We start from the raw sequence: 19406 nt of genomic DNA, 5'->3' as shown, positions 1-19406 counted from the left end.
TCCTGCAGTGCGTAAGAAACCAGTCCCAGAAGAAAAAGTACCTGTCGCTGTTCCTAAAAAAGAAGTGCCTCCCCCTGCCAAAGGTACACCTATTCTTTAGTTGTCATTACAAAACAATAAACTCTTTAGTCTTTCATCTTCATTGTTTATTAAGTAAGAGAGAAGTATGCTTTGTCTCAGTCATTCTTTGTTTGTCTTAATCAAATATGACCCTGTGTCACATATTGCCTTTCTGTTTGTAATGAATCATGTAGTTGTATATGTAAGAGTCCTTAAAAAAATACTATATCTTTAAAGTTCCTAAAGTACGTAAGAGAGCTGTACAGGAAGAAAAAGTAACTGTGGCTTTTCCTAAAAGGAAGGAGCCTTCACCAGCTAAAGGTACAACAATCCTTCATGAAATGATAGTTAACAGCCCTATTCTTTTCTCATATTTTCATTAGCATGAATGTCCCGCAAGCATCATTTAATTCTTGCTTGTTTTACAAGTGTGTCTTTCTGGGTTCTTGTTCTTTTTTCTCCAAGAACTTTTAAAAGTTCTAAAAGATTTTTAAAAAAAAGTCTTTAAAGTGCCTGCCATCCCCAAAACAGCTGTCCCTGAAGAAAAACTACTGGCTCCTACTCCCGAAATAGAAGTTCCACCAATGAAGGGTAGAAGAAGCTTTGACTGGAATTTTATGGAAAGACTTTATCTCATTCCTAACTAACATCTTTTAAAGTGCAATTGATGTTCTTTGTGATATAGTCAAGGTCCCTCGTCTCCTGCAGCACCTTAGATTCTATAATGAGAAGTAAGAAACTCCGAGTCTAACACTTCACTTATGTAACAAAAGTGAATTGGAAAGTAACTGCACTTTCTTCTCTTGAAATTAAGGGGGAAGGGTCCCCAACATTTTAGTTCTAAAAGTATATAAGTAAATTTTGTTTAAATTGAAAATGTTAGAGAAATAACTTATACACAGTATTTGTAAAGAAAAAAAAAACGGAGGTCATTGAAATATTGTGCCACAGATATCAAGTTGAAACAATTCAAGGTAGTCCTTGGGAACAGAGGGCAAATACAAGTGAAAAAGAGTAAATGGCATCTATTTCATATGGTACCGCACAAAATAAAAGCAAACATTTTCAGTATCTTCAAATCATTCAAATCTGCAGTATTAATTCTGTACTTGAAGTAATATCTTCTCCTAAAGAATTGCAGGACCCTGGGGACTTTGGCAGTACTTTATTATTAGTTATTCTTTGTTGTCTTTGTTTATATTGGATTTTCGTTTTAAGATTTGCAAATAATTTTGAGAGTTTTAAAAGAAAGCCAATATCTTTAAAGTGCCTGAGGTTCCTGAAAGAGTTGTCCCTGAAGAAAAAGCACCCACTCTTATTCCTAGAGAAGAGGAAACTGCTCCCTATGAAGGTACATCAACTCTTCACTGGAGTTACAAAGCAATGAACTGGAGAAAATTAGGCAATCAAATTCATGGTGCCAATCTGTTTTCTATATAATTAGAGGGATACCATCACATTTAAATTTAAAGAAAAATGATCTATAAAGACTTTTAAGTTCACCTCCATCTCTACTCTTGGGTCTCTATGCCTTTTAATTCCAATCATATTTTTCTACTTTCAAAATATTTTTCTCTGAAATTAATGCCCATGAAAGCCCCACCAAGAAATGGGCTCAGACTCTGAGTCAGGAAAGCATTTATGCAATGCTTTTAATTCTGATAAGACTTGAGTGGGTGCAGATTAAATGCTGTCTTTCTTGAGTAGTGCTCTGTGCTCTCCTGGGCATAACTCACTACACAGCAAAAACTGTGAAACAGACTATCCAAGAGTGCTGTCCAATATACAAATTAAACTCACTTGAAAAACAGAGGAAAAATGTATATACCCTATACACATATACACACTCACACACTTCTTTAGTAATCTTAATTGGTATTGAAGCAACAATAGATAAAAAAAATCAAATAGAAGTGTGACATTTAAATTGATAATATCTATTTAATTTATGAATTTGTTCAGTAGTTATGTTGCTTTATATGTCTGCATATAAGTACAGGCAGTCCCCGGGTTACATGGATCCGACTTACATCAGATCCCTACTTACAAACGGGGTAAGGCAACCCCGCACTAGCTGCTTCCCCCCAGCAGACCAGGGAGACGCGGAGCGGCTTTTCTCAGCAGACACCTCAACTTGAGAATAAAGGACTGAGGGAAGTGAAGTGTAGGAGAATAAAACTGAGCTCTGGAGAAATGTTTGGCTAGAGTTTCCCCTACAATATGTACCAGTTCCGACTTACATACAAATTCAACTTAAGAACAAACCTACAGTCCCTATCTTGTACGTAACCCGGGGACTGCCTGTAATTCATAAAGCAAAGAGCTCCAGTAAATTACAGGTATTCATCCTAATGATTCACATCAGGTTCCATGCAAATAATTCATGTGTTCATTCTAACTACTCCTTGATTGTCTTTTGTGTGTGTGTCTTCCATTGCCCTTCTGTTCTTTACATTTTGTATTTTATAAATTCTTAAAATAAACTAATATCTTTTAAAGTGCCTGCAGTGCCCAAAAAAGCTGTTCAGCAAAAGAAAATACCTGCTGCTATATCTAAAAAAGAAGCTCCACCAATTACAGGTACATCACCACAGTCTGAAATCTTAATGAAAGAAAAGATATGTTTACCATATTTTCTTTAGCATCTTTTAAAGTTAATTTCATGTTTTACATGAAATATCCAAGGCCCAATTTACTGCAGTGGCTTAGATGTAGACTCTGTAGCATTTTAATTCAGAGGCACAAGCTACTACAAGTATATTTTTTGGAATTATTGATTTTTGCCACAAATGCTTCATCTTGGTATTACAGAAATAAAGGGTAAGACCTAAAAAAATTCTGTAATAGCAACATATTTTAAGGTGGATGCTTAATTGGTTGGAAAACCATTCCCAAAGAGTAGTTATCAGTAGTTCACAGTCAAGCTGTAAGGGCATATCTCGGAAGAGTAAATCTAGAGGAGAGCAACAAAAAATTATTAAAGGTTAGAAAACATGACCTGTAAGGGAAGATTGAAAAACCTGAGTTTATTTAGACTAGAGAAGAGAAAAGTGAGAGGGGACATACAGCTTTCAAGTATATAAAAGATTGTTACAAAAAGGAGGGAGAAAAATTGTTCTCCTTAATGTCAAGGAATAGGAAAAGAAGCAATGGGCTTAACCACCTATCAGCATGGTTAAACTCAGGAATAAATTGCCTAGGGAGGTTGTAGGATCTCCATCATTGGAAATTTTTAAGTGCAGGTTAGACACACACCTGTCAGGGATGGTCTTGGTAATACTTAGTCCTGCCATTAGTGCAGGGGACTGGTCTAGATGACTTCTCAAGTCCTATGATTCTGCAACAATAAAAATCCAGTACTGCAGAATGTTAAGGGCCTTAGATAATATTTTGTTTTGTTAGTGCTCTTCGTTTTTGTTTGTAGTTTGTGTTCAGCTTTTGTCCTGGGATTTTGTAAGAATTTAGAATTATCTAAAAGAACACTATTATCTTTAAGAGTCTGTGGTTCCTGGGAGAGCTATGTCACCAGAAAAAAAACCTACAGTTGTCCCTAAAAAAGAAGACGCTCTGCCAGCTAAAGGTACATAAATGCTTCATTAGAATTATAAAGCAGTGAATTCCAGAAAATCTGAGCCATTTGTTTTCATAGTTTAATATAATTCATTTAGGGTTTTTTTTCCCACTAACTTCTTGTTTTTCAAAACCGTGTATTTTGTTTATCATTATATTGATATTTTCAACATTCCTAAAACAAACTAATATCTTTAAAGTGCCTGTGATGCCAAAGAAATCTGTTCCCAAAAAGAAAGTACCAATTGCTGTACCCAATGAAGAAGCTCCACCTTTTAAAGGTACATCAACCTTTGACTGGAATTTCAAAGACAGAAGAATCTCTTAATTTATCCTGTACTTTTCTAACCTCTTTTAATATGTAATTAATGTTCTGTCTGATATAAACCCTAATTGTCTGTTTCAATTTAGTGATAGATTTGGCAGTGAGGATTATGTGTTTGTGGGAAAAAAGCTCTTTGTCTCAAGTTTGTTTTGGAAACTGTCCTTCTTTTATTACAAATTAATTTAAAAAAATCAATGAGAATGTTTTCCCACCTTATTCTTGAGAAAATAAATTGTTTTTGTTTAAAGCACAGAGAATTACACTCCTGGGTCACAGATTAAAGTGCCCACCATAATTTCTCATAAAGTTTTTAATGAACAAAATATTAAGGAAGACACAGATCTTCATGATTTAAATATTTTAATATTTGTAGTACAAATAGCTTTAAAAAAGTGAGAGAACAGAGCAAATCGGGGAGGCAGAATTAGATGCCAATCAGTCCTCCTATATAAAATTTCATAAAAGAAAAAATAAGCAAACTGGGTCCAGTTTGTCTGGCGGATGTCACTTATAATTTGATCTCTGGAAATAATTTACGATGCATCAATCCCCCTCTCCTCCCTGATTCCACGCTGGCTCACTCCCTGGAAATGAGATGCAAATCCTGGGCATTAGAAGTCTTTCCTCCATGCAGCAGGCAAGGGAGCACCCACCCACCCTCCCCTAGAGGTGATGAATGTCAGGTAGGGTTAGGAGTTGCTTGAGGGCATTGTACTAATAACTCTTTTTAGGGAGGCTAGGAAGGAATATTTCCCTCATCATGATATTTGCTGTGGTGGAGTAAGCTCTCAGTGTACTCGGCAGGTTTCAGAGAGGACATTTTCTGGTGAGGAGAAACGGTGGTAGGCTATAGGTGGTCACTTATTTTGTAGGTCTGGTGTGGATGTCCAGTACAGCTACTTGATAGAGAAGCCATCCAGTGACCACATAAATGGCCTCATTAAGGACTTAAAAGGAGATGCTGGATAAAGAACAGAGTGTGCGAGGGAGATGGGGACTCCTATGATTGGTACACCCAGGACCCAACCTCTCTTTCTTATAGCCCACCTTAACTGTCCTATGAGGGGGTAGATAGGAAGGTCCAAGCCTTTTGGCTGAGGGACCTGGATGGAAAATGAAGGGGGTTTGATGGAAACCTCTGGTAGTTGTTTGAATAAACATGGATTTGCCTGCACTGGACACTTTATCTACGGGGTAATCCCAATTAAATCCCATATTAAGTGTCTTTTGGTATAGCCAGGCAACAGATTTTGTTTAATGCATCAGCCTCTACTGGCAATTGGCATACTTCTGAGAAGCAGTGAAGAGTAGCTTTGTGTATCCCACTGCAGGATAGGGCCCTATGTCTGTTGTTTGTTGTGTTGTCTTTTTGTTCTAAGATGTTGTAAGTAATTATGAATCTTCTAAAAAAACCCTAATATCTTTAAAGTACCTGAGGTTTATGAAGAAATTCCCCCAGAAGAAAAAATTTCTACTGCTATTCCTAGAAAAGAAGAATCTCCACAAATCACAGGTACATCTCTTCTTCAAAGAATTTACAAATCAATGAACTCCAGAAAAATACAATAATTCATGCACATGGTTAAATTCATGTTCAGTATGATCAGTCATTGTGTTGGTTTTAATTGTTCCTTGCTTGTTTTACCAATTTGTCTCTCTTTGTTTTACATTGTATCTTTGTTTCTTATATGTTATAATTCTTAAAACCAACTAATATATTTAAAGTGCCTGATGTGTCCAAGAAAGCTATCCCAGAAGGAAAAGTACAAATTGCTGTTCCAAAGAAAACAGAACCTCCACCAGCCAAAGGTATATGTTAACTGATAAAATTGCAGTTTTTATTAGAGTCTTATTTTACTGTGAGGGAAAAAAATCATCTTTGTCTACGACTTTATTCATACTTTGTAATTGTTTGGTTATTTGTAAATTCTGTGTCAAACAGTTGTCAGAATGTGGCATCATTCATGTTATGTATTTCCCATTCTTATGTTTCTTTACTATACTTAATTGTTTGCATATGTCTTTGGAATTTCTACGTTCCCAAATTAAAATACATGAATATCTTTAAAGTGCCTGAAGTGCCCAAGGAATCTGTCCCAGAAGAGAAAGTACCCATTGCAGTTTCTAAAAAGCCAGAAGCTCCACCAGCTAAAGGTACATCACCTCTTCAGGGACTTTTCAAAGCAATGAACTCTAGAAAAATAAAAACATTCATGTGCATGTTTTAATTCATGTTAAATATAATCAGTCGTTTTGTTGGTTCTAATTGCTCCTGGCTTGTTTTACCAATTTTTCTATCTTTATTGTTTGTTGCTTCTCTGTTCCTTATATGTTATAAATTCTTAAAACCAACTAATATCTTTAAAGTGCCTGAGGTGCCCAAGAAAGCTATCCCAGAAGAAAAAGTGCAAATTGCTGTGCCTAAAAAAGCTGTGCCTAAAAAAACAGAACGTCCAACAGCCAAAGGTACATGTTAACTGATAAAATTGCAGGTGTTTTTTAGAGTCTTATTGTTCTGTGAGACAAAATTGTTCTTTGTCTAGGATTGTAATTGATTTGGTAATTTGTAAATTCTGTGTGTCAAACAGATGCCAGAATGTGGCATCATTCATGTTATGTATTCATGTTCCTCATGTTTTTTTAGTTTTCTTAATTATTTACATATGTCTTTGGAATTTCTAAATTCCTAAATTAAAACAAATGAATATCTTTTAAGTGCCTGAAGTACCCAAGGAACCTGTCCCAGAAAAGAAAGTACCTGTTGCAGCACCTAAAAAGCCAGAAGTTCCACCAGCTAAAGGTATAAAGCATCATAAATGAAATCATGAACAAAAATAACCTTTTCTTTTTCACTTGTAATCATTGTTTTTCCTGAAGTTTGTCCTGTTCTTTTTGTCATTGCAAATGCACAGTAAAGTCCTTTCATTTGCTAGCAAAATGCAGGACAATGTAGCACTTTAAAGACTAACAAGATGGTTTATTAGATGATGAGCTTTCGTGGGCCAGAGCCACTTAAAGTGGGCCAGGCCCACGAAAGCTCATCATCTAATAAACCATCTTGTTAGTCTTTAAAGTGCTACATTGTCCTGCATTTTGCTTCAACTACCCCAGACTAACACGGCTACATTTCTATCACTATTCTTTCATTTGCTAGTTTCTTCTCCCTTTGATCTGCAAGATAACTACTATTCTCAAGGCATATAAAAGAATATCAGATAATTGGCTGAAAGAAAAAGGAATGAAAATGTATTAAACATTGTAATCAATATATAATAATATAGCTAAGCCCCGCACATGAAATCCTTACAGTGAAAATGCTGCCACCAAATGGATATCATAGCTGTCAGAGTTTAAATAGGAAACAAAAAATGAGGAGTAATGTTAGTTCAAACCAAGGCTATTGGTTTGAACTAACGCGTCCGGGCACACACTTCCTGGTTTAAATCAGTTGTGATTCTAACTAGTGCGCCAGCGAGGGTGCAGGTGTAGACTTACCCATAGTGTCTGAACATATGTGTATGTCAGACAATGACAGAAAAGATGGAATTAGTAGAGGCTCATGTTTCCACATTCCTAAACACTGGGAAGTCCTTCAACTTCCATGCTGATTGTCACATCCTCTGATCACCTGGTCTTGTCATTCTTCAGTTTCTGGTCCATTATTTCTCCTGTTTGATGCCTTTTTACCAGAGTTTTTTATACATTTTCCATCCCCCAGATTACTTATCCTTTAACCAGTTGGCTTTGCCATAGAAACTATTTTATGTATGTTTCAGAGGCCCAAATTTCAGTTACCCATTTTTTCTGCTGGTGTTGCACTTTCTAGGTCATGTTGTTCTGTGTCACACTGCCCTGAGCCTTCCCAGGAAAAGGATATTTTTGCTTATCATTACATGTTTGTGTATCTCTTATTGACATCTTCCAGCATGTTATTTATTGTGCCAGCAATAATATCATTTTAAACAAATAAGTAATCCTTGTAAAAGAGTTATTGGCAAAACCACATTTATTTCAAGCAAGCTGTTATATTTGTAATCTTAGCTATACTCATTCACTATTCATAATTACAAATAATTCAAATATAGTAAATAAAACTCTTAATCTTACCATTTAACAATTCTTCATTTTTGATTTCTGTATCATATGTCAGAAAATGTATGTTATCATACCCTACTTAATCTAGTAAGTGGGGGAGTTATGGATAACACAATGATTCTTTAATTTCAGCATTTCTTATCTTTTTAAAACATACATTTTCAAATGCCTTTTTTAATTCAGAGTCCAGTTCTGTTTGTAAATCATAGCAAAAAATCTTTTAGAAACTTTTTTGTGTTGCATTTTGAGGGATGTCTCAATTTTACAGCCTTGCCCTTTAATTGTTTTTAGTGGTATCCCAACAGTAGTCATTATAAATACCTGCATGAGGTCCATCAAGTCCATTCACAACCAGCAGATAATAACATTGCAATGCTCCCATTTGGTAAACTTACATTAATATTAATGGACATTTAGTTGTTGACTTGCATGGGAACAATAGAAGACCCCCTAAGCCAGTTAATACTGGTCATTTGAGAGTCTCTAAAGTTGCCACTTTGGGTATTGTGCTACCACTGGCTAACTAAGAACCACTGAAATTCCTGTGAATAACATTGGCAACCACTTGGCTAGAATGATAGACCAATGGAAATTTTGTGATGAAAACATCCATTTGTAATTTGTACAGGATGTTTATGTTAAACTAATATTTGTATTTAGTTTCTTTAACGTTCTTTCATGTCCACTTGTTTTTCGTTACTTTTCTGTTTACAAAATTTTATATGTTATCTTTGGAATTTGTGAAAGTAAAAGACACTAATATCTTTAAAGTGCCTGAAGAGCCCAAGAAAGCTGTCCTAGAAGAGAAAATACCAGTTGCTAAAAAGCCAGTACCTCCAGCAGTTAAAGGTACATATTAACAGTGGGGTTGTCATAAAGAAAAAATATCTTCTCTTGAAAAGTAATGGTTGAGGTTATTTTTTAAAATCTCATTTACAGATTTCTTAACTAGAAGTAACACCGAATATGTGTATAAGAAATCACTCTTTGACATAGCTCATGTTCCTGATACGCTTTTATGATGACTCTTTTTATTCTTAATAATTTGCATACCCTGGAAATTCTGAAATGTAACAGAAAGTAATGCTGTTTCTTTAAAGTGCCTGAGGTGCCCAAGGAAGTCCCAAAGGAGAAAGAACCCGTTGCTGTGCCTAAAAAACCAGACGCTCCACTAGCCAAAGGTACATTTCATCACAGCTAAAATGGGGGGAGGGGAGAGAAAATGATCTTTGCTATGTTCTTGTAAATGTTATATGTCCCTCTGACTTTTCTATTTTCTGTTGAGAGAAACCTATTAATTTGAGGGCTCTAATCTCTTATCAGAGAGGTAGCCGTGTTAGTCTGAATCTGCAAAAGCGGTGAGGAGTCCTGTGGCACCTTATAGACTAACTGAAGCTTATGCTCCTACACTTCAGTTAGTCTATAAGGTGCCATAGGACTCCTTGCCGCTAATCTCTTAGGGTATGTCTACACTACAAAGTTAGTTCGAACTAACGGACGTTAGTTCAAACTAACTTTAATAGGTGCTACACTAGCGCTCCGCTAGTTCGAATTTGAATCAAACTAGCGGAGCGCTTAGTTCGAACTAGGTAAACCTCATTTTACGAGGACTAACGCCTAGTTCGAACTAGCTAGTTCGAACTAAGGGCTGTGTAGCCCTTTAGTTTGAACTAGTGGGAGGCTAGCCCTCCCCAGGTTTCCCTGGTGGCCACTCTGGCCAACACCAGGGAAACTCTATGCCCCCCTCCCGGCCCCGGACCCTTTAAAGGGGCACGGGCTGGCTACAGTGCCCGTGCCAGGTGCAAGCCTGCCAGCACCCAGCTAGCAGACCCTGCACCTGGCACGGCACAGAGCCACCCACCCGATGCCCCCCAGCTCACCCCCTCTTGCCGGGACCAGGCTGGCGGCTCCCGGGAGCTTCCCCTGGACCGCAAGAGGCGGGCACCTTCCTGGGCTAGTGCGGACATCGTGGACCTCGTCCACGATCTCTGCACTAGGCACAGGAAAGTGGCCGTCTAGGGCAGGAGAGCTGCCAGCCTGGCCACCCAGGACCAGGTGTGCATGAAAATCAAGGGGGTCCACTGAGACCCCCGACACTGAGCCCTGAGCTTAGAATGGCCGTCCTGGGTCAGACCAAAGGTCCATCTAGCCCAGTAGCCTGTCTGCCGACAGCGGCCAACCCTAGGGACCCTGGAGGGGATGGACCAAAGACAGTGACCAAGCCATTTGTCTCGTGCCATCCCTCTCCAGCCTTCCACAAACTTTGGGCAGGGACACCACTCCTACCCTCTGGCTAATAGGACTCCATGGACCCAACCTCCATCACTTTATCTCACTTCCCTTTAAACTCTGTTCTAGTTGTAGCCTTCATAGCCTCCTGAAGCAAGGAGTTCCACAGGTTAACTATTTGCTTTGTGAAGAAGAACAACTTTCTCTTACTAGTTTCAAGCCTGCTACCCATTCCTTTCCTTTGGTGTCTTCTAGTCCTTCTTTATGGGAACTCAGGAAGAACTTTTCTGAATGCACCCTCTCCACCCAACCCCTGCTTTTAGAGACCTCTATCCTGTCCCCCTCCGTCTCCTCTTTTCTAAGCTGAACAGTCCCAGTCTCTGTAGCCTTTCTTCATCTGGGACCTGTTCCCAACCCCTGATCATGTTAGTTGCCCTCCCCTCTCCCAGCCTTTCTCTTCCCCTCTCCCACCTCCTTTTCCCAGTCTCCCCCAGTTTTTTTCAATAAAGACAGAGTCAATGTTGGAAGAAACGTTATCTTTATTTTGTACATCAATAAGAAGGGGGGCTAGGGAAGGGTAAGTGGAAGGAGGTGAGGGAGGAATGGGGTACGAGCCCCCGATGGGGAGGACTGGGCTGGGTCTGCGGGCTTCTGGGGTGGAAGCTCTCCTGCAGCCCCCCAATTACTCCCTCTCCCCAGATGGCAGCCTGCGGCAAGTGCAGCCGGGCTGATGGCCGAGTGGTGTGATGTGCCCAGTGTGGGCACTCAGGGCACTCCAAGCCAGAACTTCTTTGCAAGCGGGGCACCCCTTAGAACTGTGTGTCCGGGGTGGGGGTCGGGACCCTTTAAGCGCAGCCCTCGGCTAGCCTGAGACAGCATCTCCATGCTCTAAGTCCTCCTTTTATGCCCTGCCGGCACTGCTTCCGGCCATCCTTAAGCCCTGTTCAGAGTCCACTCAATGTGGACTTGCTAGTTCGAACTAGCAAAACGCTAGTTCGAACTAGTTTTTAGTTCTAGATGCGTTAGTTCGAACTAGCTTAGTTCGAATTAACTAATTCGAACTAAGTTAGTTCGAACTAGCGCTGTAGTGTAGACGTACCCCCAGTTGTTTAAAACTCTCATCAATGTTAATGTTTGATAAGGATATTTGCATAGCAAAATAGGCAAGAGGGTCGACTTGAGGCAAATGTTAGAAATTTCTAGGAAAACTATGACAATTGTTTCTAAATAGTCAGAAGGTCAAATTGGATTAAAGCATTTCAAGGTGTGTGCTCAATGACCCAGGCTTCAGTTGGGGTGGGATGTGGTCCACAATGTGTAGATGGAGAGAAGCTGTAGAGATAAAAACATTTGAGGGATGTGGCAGATATGTGGAACAGAAAATGTCAGCCAAATGGCAATCTAAAATGACAGAATAATTTAACCAAGAAAGAGAAGAAAATCCATCAAGTACTGAAGAGCAGAAGGGGTATAACTATGAAATATTTTTATATTAATGGAAGGGAGGATAAAACCAATAAAAATGCGTCAGACTCATGGCTTCATTCATGATCTCCATGATTTCTATTTTCTTCTTAGGCTTAACATTTTGTATGTATCTGTAAAATGCCTTATAATAACCAAACCAAATATTCTTTCTTTAAAGTGCCAGAGGTGCCCAAGAAAGCTGCTCCAGAAGAGAAAGTACCAGTTACTGTGCCTAAAAAACCAGAGGCTCCACCAGCTAAAGGTACACATTGTCATTGATAAAATCATGGCAATAATTTATCCTGTTCTTTCTCTTGTAACTTTTTAAATTTTAATTTTGAGTTATCTTTCCCCTCGTGATCCGTGACTTTATACATTTTGTTTTGGGGGATTCTCTTCTCCTCTTGATACTCAACAAATCATTCTTATTCAACAGTGGAGCAAAGTAGTGTAATATGTACTATGTGTACTATAAGATCAGTCTTTTGAGCCGGGTATCACTGATGCTGTTTTGTGTCATAATTTCAGCTTTTCTGTTCTTAATTCTTTGTAGACATACGTCACATTCTTAAAATAAAATAAATTAATATTTTTAAAGTGCCTGAGGTTCCAAAGAAAGTGGTCCCAGAAGAGAAACTACCAGTTGCTGTGCCTAAAAAACCAGAACCGCCACCAGCTAAAGGTATATGTCATTATTTTTAAAATGGCAGGAAATCTTTTTCTTCTGACCATTATATAAAGACAAGAGCAAAGACCTTTCTCTGGTCTCTTGCTGTTGGCTGAGATTTGTAAATCTTACTTATTATGTGTGAGACAAACTGATTGTGGAATTTGGTATGTTCTTCAATATCGTTGAAAGCTCTGTGTTTTATGTTTTTTTGTCCTCAATATTTTGAAGCTATTTGTGAAATTTCTCATAGTGAAAGGTATTAATATTAATATTTTAAAGTGCCTGAAGTGCCAAAGAAAGTTGTTATTGAAGAAAAATTACCAGTTGAAGAGCCTGAGAAACCAGAACCTCCACCAGCTAAAGGTACATATTATCACTGATGAAATCATAAAAGTCTTTGTCTTATTTTCTGAATTATTGTTTGAACATACTGTTCTCTTTTTGCTCTTAGATTTGTAAATTGTTTTCATTGTGTACGGTGTGGTATGTGTGTGGGGTGGAAATAGAAAGAGGATTAAATTCAGCCATGCACAAAGTTCTAGAAGACTAATGAGTATGGAAAATTTAATGGAGAGAGAATGAAAAAGGACTAGATGTTTAGTTCTAACATCAGTGTTTTTGATGTTCCTGTGTTTTATGTTTCCTTAATGTTCTTAATATTTCAAACATATCTTTGAAATTCAGACAAATAATTTACACTAATATCTTTAAAGTGCCTGAGGTGTCCAAAAAAGAGGTCCCTAAAAAGAAAGTACCAGTTGCTGTACCTAAAAAACCAGAACCTCCACCAGCTAAAGGTACGAGTGCTCATCAATATCATCATAAGGAAGAGCCTTAGTCTTGTCCTCTTACACCTTTTTTTTAGCTGACTTTGGTCAGTCCGTTTTCTAATATTTAAGGTTTGTTGATTCTACTCAGTGAGAGATGTAATGCAAAGGTGTCAAACATCTGGTCCATTGCATATATCTAGCCATATATTTTTGGCATAGCTGTTTAATATATTCAAAATGCTCAAGGCCTGATTTTTTTTCATAGCTTATGGCTGTGAAGAAAACTTCCAAAATATGAACCCGATGTAAGCCAATACAGTGCTCTCTTTGAGTCTGCTGACAATATAGAGTGAGAAAGGTGTAAACAAGTCTGTCCTCTCCATCCTCCATTTACTTGAGCATTAACACCAAAATTTAATAGTGGCTATTAAATAAAATCATTAATTGGTGTCATTATAGCAGATAAAAGGAGGTATGGGGCGAGAAGTGCGCCTAATGAGCATGGAAGGCAATGCAGGAAAGGAATTATAGATAGAAGAAAATAAGAATCCCACCCAAACAGGAGTAAAAGGAGAGGAACAAAATAGAAACAAAGGCTAGAAATAATGATTATACTAAAGGGGAGTTTATTTGCCCCCACGTGATGCTGAGTGTAAATACTGAACAAACGCTGAATAATTATAATTAATAGTTTAGTTACTACATTAAGCTTAGATTCCATAATTGGATTCAGCCTCCCTTTGGGAGTTATCCATTGTGTAGGGAGAGGCATATATTCTTATATTTATATTCTGACATAGGGATCAGAAGTAAAAATGGAATTCAGCTTTCTCACACTGGGGCTACGTTTATACTGCAGGCTTCTTGTGCAAGAACACCTGTTCTTGCGCAAAAACTTGTGGAGCATCTACACTGCACATATGTTCTTGCACAAGTAAATTTACAGTAAGGCGTCGGAACAGAGGGCTTCCTGTGCAAAAACTATTCCTCTCCCCCCGAGGAATAAGCCCTCTTGCGCAAGAAGGCAGTGTGGACTGGCAACAGGGGTTTCTTGCGCAAGAAATCCCTATGGCTAAAATGGCCATCAGAGCTTACTTGAGCAAGACAGCATCCACACTGCCATGGACGCTCTTGTGCAAAAGCACATCTCTTAAGCAAAAGAACATGGCAGTGTGGTCGTGCTCTTGCACAACACCTTTTGCGCAAGAACTCTTGAACAAAATAGTTCTTGCACAAGAAGCCTGCAGTGTAGACATAGCCAATGTGTTTGACACCCTTGCTATAATCTCTGTGTGTGCATATATGTGTGTGTGTAAATGTTGTTTGAATATGAACTCGTTAATCTCTTAGGGTATATCTACACTACCACCCTAATTCGAACTAGGGTGGTTAATGTAGGCAACCGAAGTTGCAAATGAAGCCCGGGATTTAAATATCCTGGGCTTCATTTGCATCTTACCGGGTGCTGCCATTTTTAAAGCCCCGGTAGTTCGGACTCCGTGCCCGCGGCTATACGCGGCACGGAGTAGGTAGTTCGAATTGGGCTTTCTAATTTGAACTACTGTTACACCTCGTTCCACGTATTTTGTTGAGCTTTATCTTAATGTTTTTTGTCTAATGCGCTTTTTTCTGTCTGAGATCTGTAAAATGTACTCACTAAGTATAAGAATGTAAATGAGTAATCAAAGTCTGAATATTGAATCATCAATGTTTTTAATATCTCCGTTTTTTATGTTTCATTCTTCCTAATGTTTTGCACACATTTTGTAACTGTAAAATGAAACAAACTAATATCTTTCAAGAACCTGAGATGCCCAAATCAGCTGTCCCAGAAGAGGAATATTTTCTGGCTGTACCTAAAAAAACAGAACCTCCACCTGCAAAAGGTGTATATCATCAAAAATCTGTGTGTCATTTTTTTGACCCACCATTACTTTTCATATACTTTGTCCTGTCCATTTTCTATCACCTAAAATTTGAAAATTCTACTTATTTTGTGAACTGTACAGCTGGGGTGTCACTCACCTGACTCAATTACTATAGCCAATCCCAGGAAATATTTGTTTTCTTAAAAAAATGAAAATATTGTTATGAAAAAAACTTGCCAAATTTGAAGTCAACTTAAGGGCAGCGTACATTGCCTCTCTGCTCAGACTAAATGGTCAGTGTAGAAACATGTTCCAAAGTTCTGAATTGTAACTCTCTGTGTGGAAACTCTGGGTGCAAACTTAAAGATCCTGAGTTTGCACTATATGAACTCGTGACTTTTAAGTTCATTTCCACAGAGTCCACATGTTGGAGTTACAGTGCAGCACTTGGGTCCTTGATGCCGCCAACTCCCCCTAGCCCAAATTGCAGGTAAATGTAAACATGCCATTAACTTTCTGCAGTGCTCTCTTTGTGAGTCTGCTGACAGCCCATGGCAGTGTACATTAGGGTACGTCTACACTAGATTGATCTAGGGAGTCTAATGAGGTTGACCGGAATTGCAAATCAAGTCCGGGATTTAAATATCCCGCGCTTGATTTGCATGTTCCCGGTCGGTCGCCATTTTATAAATTGACTAGCCAGAAGTAACTGCCCTCGTCTACATGCGGCAGTGAAACGGGATTCCGATTTAAAGCCCTAACTCCAATTAGCTGGTATTCCTCCTGCAATGAGGAATTTTTAACACACTTTGTCCTGGGCATTTTCTGCTACTTACATTTATGAATTCTACTCATTGTGTGAATTGTACTGCTAAGATGTCAAATATCTGACCAACTTACTATATCTGGCTTGTGATGTATTCTCATCTGCTTCACATATTCAGACAGATCAGAATCTAAGAATTTATATTTTTTTAAAATGCAAGTATTTTTATGAGAAAACTTTCTAATTTTTACTTAATGTAAATTTATGCAGTGCTGTCTTTGTGATTCTGCTGACAGCCTAAAGCAATGGATCTGAACAGTGTAAAATTTTACACCCTCCCTGCTCTAACTCTCTCACATTCCCAGTGAAGCTGAAGATAAGCACAACATAGAATAGTAACCACTAAAAGTTTATTTACTACATAAAAGTCAGATTTCACAACTGATATTTATGTGGTCCCCTCCCATTGTGAGTATCTCTGTGCATTGCAGGAACTATACCTTAATTCATACCCAGATCAGGAATAATAATTGAAATATTATTCAGCTTTCTGACAAAAAAATTTTGACATCCCTGTTGTACCATGTGTGTGAGAGAGCCTCAGTGATATTTCAACATGATCTTATTTTGCCTTAGATATGTCCCGGTTTTCTGTTTCATTGTTTGCCTTTACTCTAAAATACACAACTTTGAGATTCATAAAACTTACTAATATCTTTAAAGTGCCTGAAGTGCCCAAGAAGGCTGTTCCAGAAGAGAAAATACCTCTTGCTGTGACTAAAAAGCCAGAGCCTCCCCCAGCTAAAGGTATATGTCGTCATCAGTGCCATCACGAAGAAAATCTTATTTTCTTGAGCATTATGTTAACATCTTTTTTGTTGTCCATTTTTTCCTATCTGAGATTTGTAAATTGTATTCATTGATTATATTTTCTTTCAGAGTGTGAGTGACTAATAAAAGCTTGAATATTGAATATCTGTTATTTATATCTCACCTACTGTGTTTCATTGTTCTTCATGTTTTGTACATATGTTGAGTACTATCATGTGAAACAAACTAATATCTTTAAAGTGCCTGAGATACCCAAAAAAGCTGTTTCAGAAGAGAGAGAACCAATTACTGTTCCTAACAAAACAACCTCCCTAGCTACAGGTACAGCTAGATCAGCATTACTACTTTTATTCTTCTACAGTATTTTAACATTCTTTTTCTTATCTTTCATCAGCTGAGATACGTAAAGTATATTTATCGTATGAATTGTATTGTGTGTGAGATATGTTAAGTTACTACTCAGTATTAGAATGTTACATCATAAATACATTTTGATATCCATGACTTTTGTTTATTTGTTCTTGTTATTGTTTCTTACACATCTTTAATAATCATAAAAGTAAACTGAAATATTGCCCTTAAAGTGCCTGAGGAACCCAGGAAAACTGTCCCAGAAGAGAAAGTGCCTGTGCCTAAAAAAGAAGAACCTACTCCTGTTCCTAAGAAACCAGAACCTCCACCAACTAAAGGTACATGTTGCCATTGACATGATCAGGAGGGAAAATCTTTGTCCTCTTCTTGAACATTTTTTGACATATTGTGTCCTGTCCTCTTTTCTCGGTTATGGAATTTGTACTCATTGTGTAACTGTGTGTGAGTGTGTATGTGTGCAAGAGAGAGAGAGGCTCTATAATATCTGAATATGGATGCTGTCATTAATGTTTCATCATTCTTTTTTATATTTTGTACATAGTCTTAAAATTCATGTAAGTAATCAGAACTAATATCTTTAAAGTGCCTGAGGTGGCCAAGAAAGATGTCCTAGAAGAAAAAGTAACTGTGCCTAAGAAACCAGAACCTCCACCAGCCAAAGGTACATGTCATCACTGACTTCATGAAGAAGAGGTTTTGTTCTCTTTTCTTGAACATTCATTAGTATATTCTGCCCTGTACCTTATTCAGTGATGGAATTTGTACTCACTGTGTAATTGGCACTCTGTGTGAGTCAGTGACAAAAAGAGGCTCTATAACATCTGAATATGGATATTAATGTTTTAATATCTCAGTTTCCTCTGTTTCTTCCTTCTCTGGAATGTTTTGTACATATTCTTAATATTCATGTAAGCAGAGGTGAGAATAATTCCGTCTGCCGCTCTGCTAAGAGCTGGGTGGGGTGCTCTACTGCAGAAGTAGCGGTAGCAGCACTCCCTGCCAGGCTCTCCTGCCGGCAGATGAAAGGAGATGTTTAGAGGGGTGGCCCACACCAGTCTGGGTCTGCCCGAGCCCCATCCTGGTGCCCTTTAGAGTGAGCAGGGGGCTGAACCTTCTCTCATCATTCCTATCAGTGCTGCTCGTTGCTGACTGTTCCCTTCCGTGACTGCCAGGGACTGAGAGGACAACAAACAACATCCCTGCATGGTTCTCCCTCCCTCCTGATGCAGGGACGGAGCAGAGGATTGCATGATCCACACTGTGTGCTTCCCCCTTGCTCCCTGACAATGATGGAAAGAGAAGAGTAAGCAACAAGCAACATCAGTAGGCATCGGGGGGTGGGGAGCTTCAGTCCCCCATTCCTCTAAAGGGCATCCTTGCCCACTGCATTGCCCTCTACACCCTAGCTCCCCAATCCTGAATCCTGCACTACCTTAAGGTCCCATCCCCTGACCTAAGCCCTCCCACACTCTACTCCAGTCTTAAATTTCTTACAGGTACTATCCTATCATATATACACCCAACCTCCTGCCCAAGCCCTTCCCTGAGGGCAATACAACAGTAACTATAAGAAATTTAAGTTACTTTCACCCCGTCTGTAAGTAAACAGAACTAATATCTTTAAAGTGCCTGAGGTGCCCAAGAAAGATGTTTCAGAAGAAAAAGTTCCTGTGCCTAAGAAACCAGAACCTCCACCAGCTAAAGGTACATGTTGTCATTGATGTCACCAGGAGGAAGAATCTCTGTCCTCTTTTCTTGGATATTCTTTAATATACTGTGTTCTGTCCTTTCTTCAGTTATAGAATTAGTACTTATTGTATAACTCAGGGCTACTCAACTTTGGAAGCCCCGAGGGCCACAATGATACTCACAGCACATGTGGAGGGCCACAACTTAAGTGTGCTTGCATATACAGGCAAATATATATGCAAATATCTTATTTCGCACTGGCAGGCATGAATACAAAGATTAAGGCAAGACTACACAACACACAGACCCCATTTAAGTCAGTTCTGCTGATATTAATAAAATGCAATATTTACCCGATTTGCACCCATATGACAGCACTTTTAATGAGCAATGACAGTCCAGGAATTTAACTATTAAAACACATATCAACAGAACACCATTATGTTGACTTACCGTTGTGGTGTGTGTTCCCAGTGGAGGCATTGTTCAAAGGATCCCACCCACGGGCTGCGTGTTGAGCCCCACGTAAACCCAAACCACATTGTGGGCCGCAAACAAATGTTGAGTAGCCCTGGTGTAACTGATACTCTGTGTGCATGTGTGTGTGTGAGATGGTCCATAATATCTAAATATAGATACCATTGTTAAAGTCTCATTGTCCTCTGTTTCATCATTCTCCTTAATGTTTTGTACA

General features: G+C 38.6%; 1 protein-coding gene across 1 annotated transcript in view; it reads left to right on the top strand.

Annotated features, from left to right (window-relative positions):
* Positions 1–19406, top strand: part of TTN (titin) — a 326433-nt gene that overhangs the window by 180096 nt on the left and 126931 nt on the right. Inside the window, exons 178-180 of the mRNA XM_075934411.1 lie at positions 9151–9231; positions 11925–11962; positions 13165–13213. Coding sequence (XP_075790526.1) covers positions 9151–9231; positions 11925–11962; positions 13165–13213 — 168 coding nt within the window. The remainder of the gene's footprint in view (positions 1–9150; positions 9232–11924; positions 11963–13164; positions 13214–19406) is intronic.

Source organism: Pelodiscus sinensis, chromosome 7 (assembly GCF_049634645.1).
Source record: "Pelodiscus sinensis isolate JC-2024 chromosome 7, ASM4963464v1, whole genome shotgun sequence".
In the NCBI taxonomy this organism is placed as follows: Eukaryota; Metazoa; Chordata; order Testudines; family Trionychidae; genus Pelodiscus; species Pelodiscus sinensis.
Note: the sequence above shows the minus strand (reverse complement) of the source record. Positions and strands in the feature narration are given on the sequence as shown.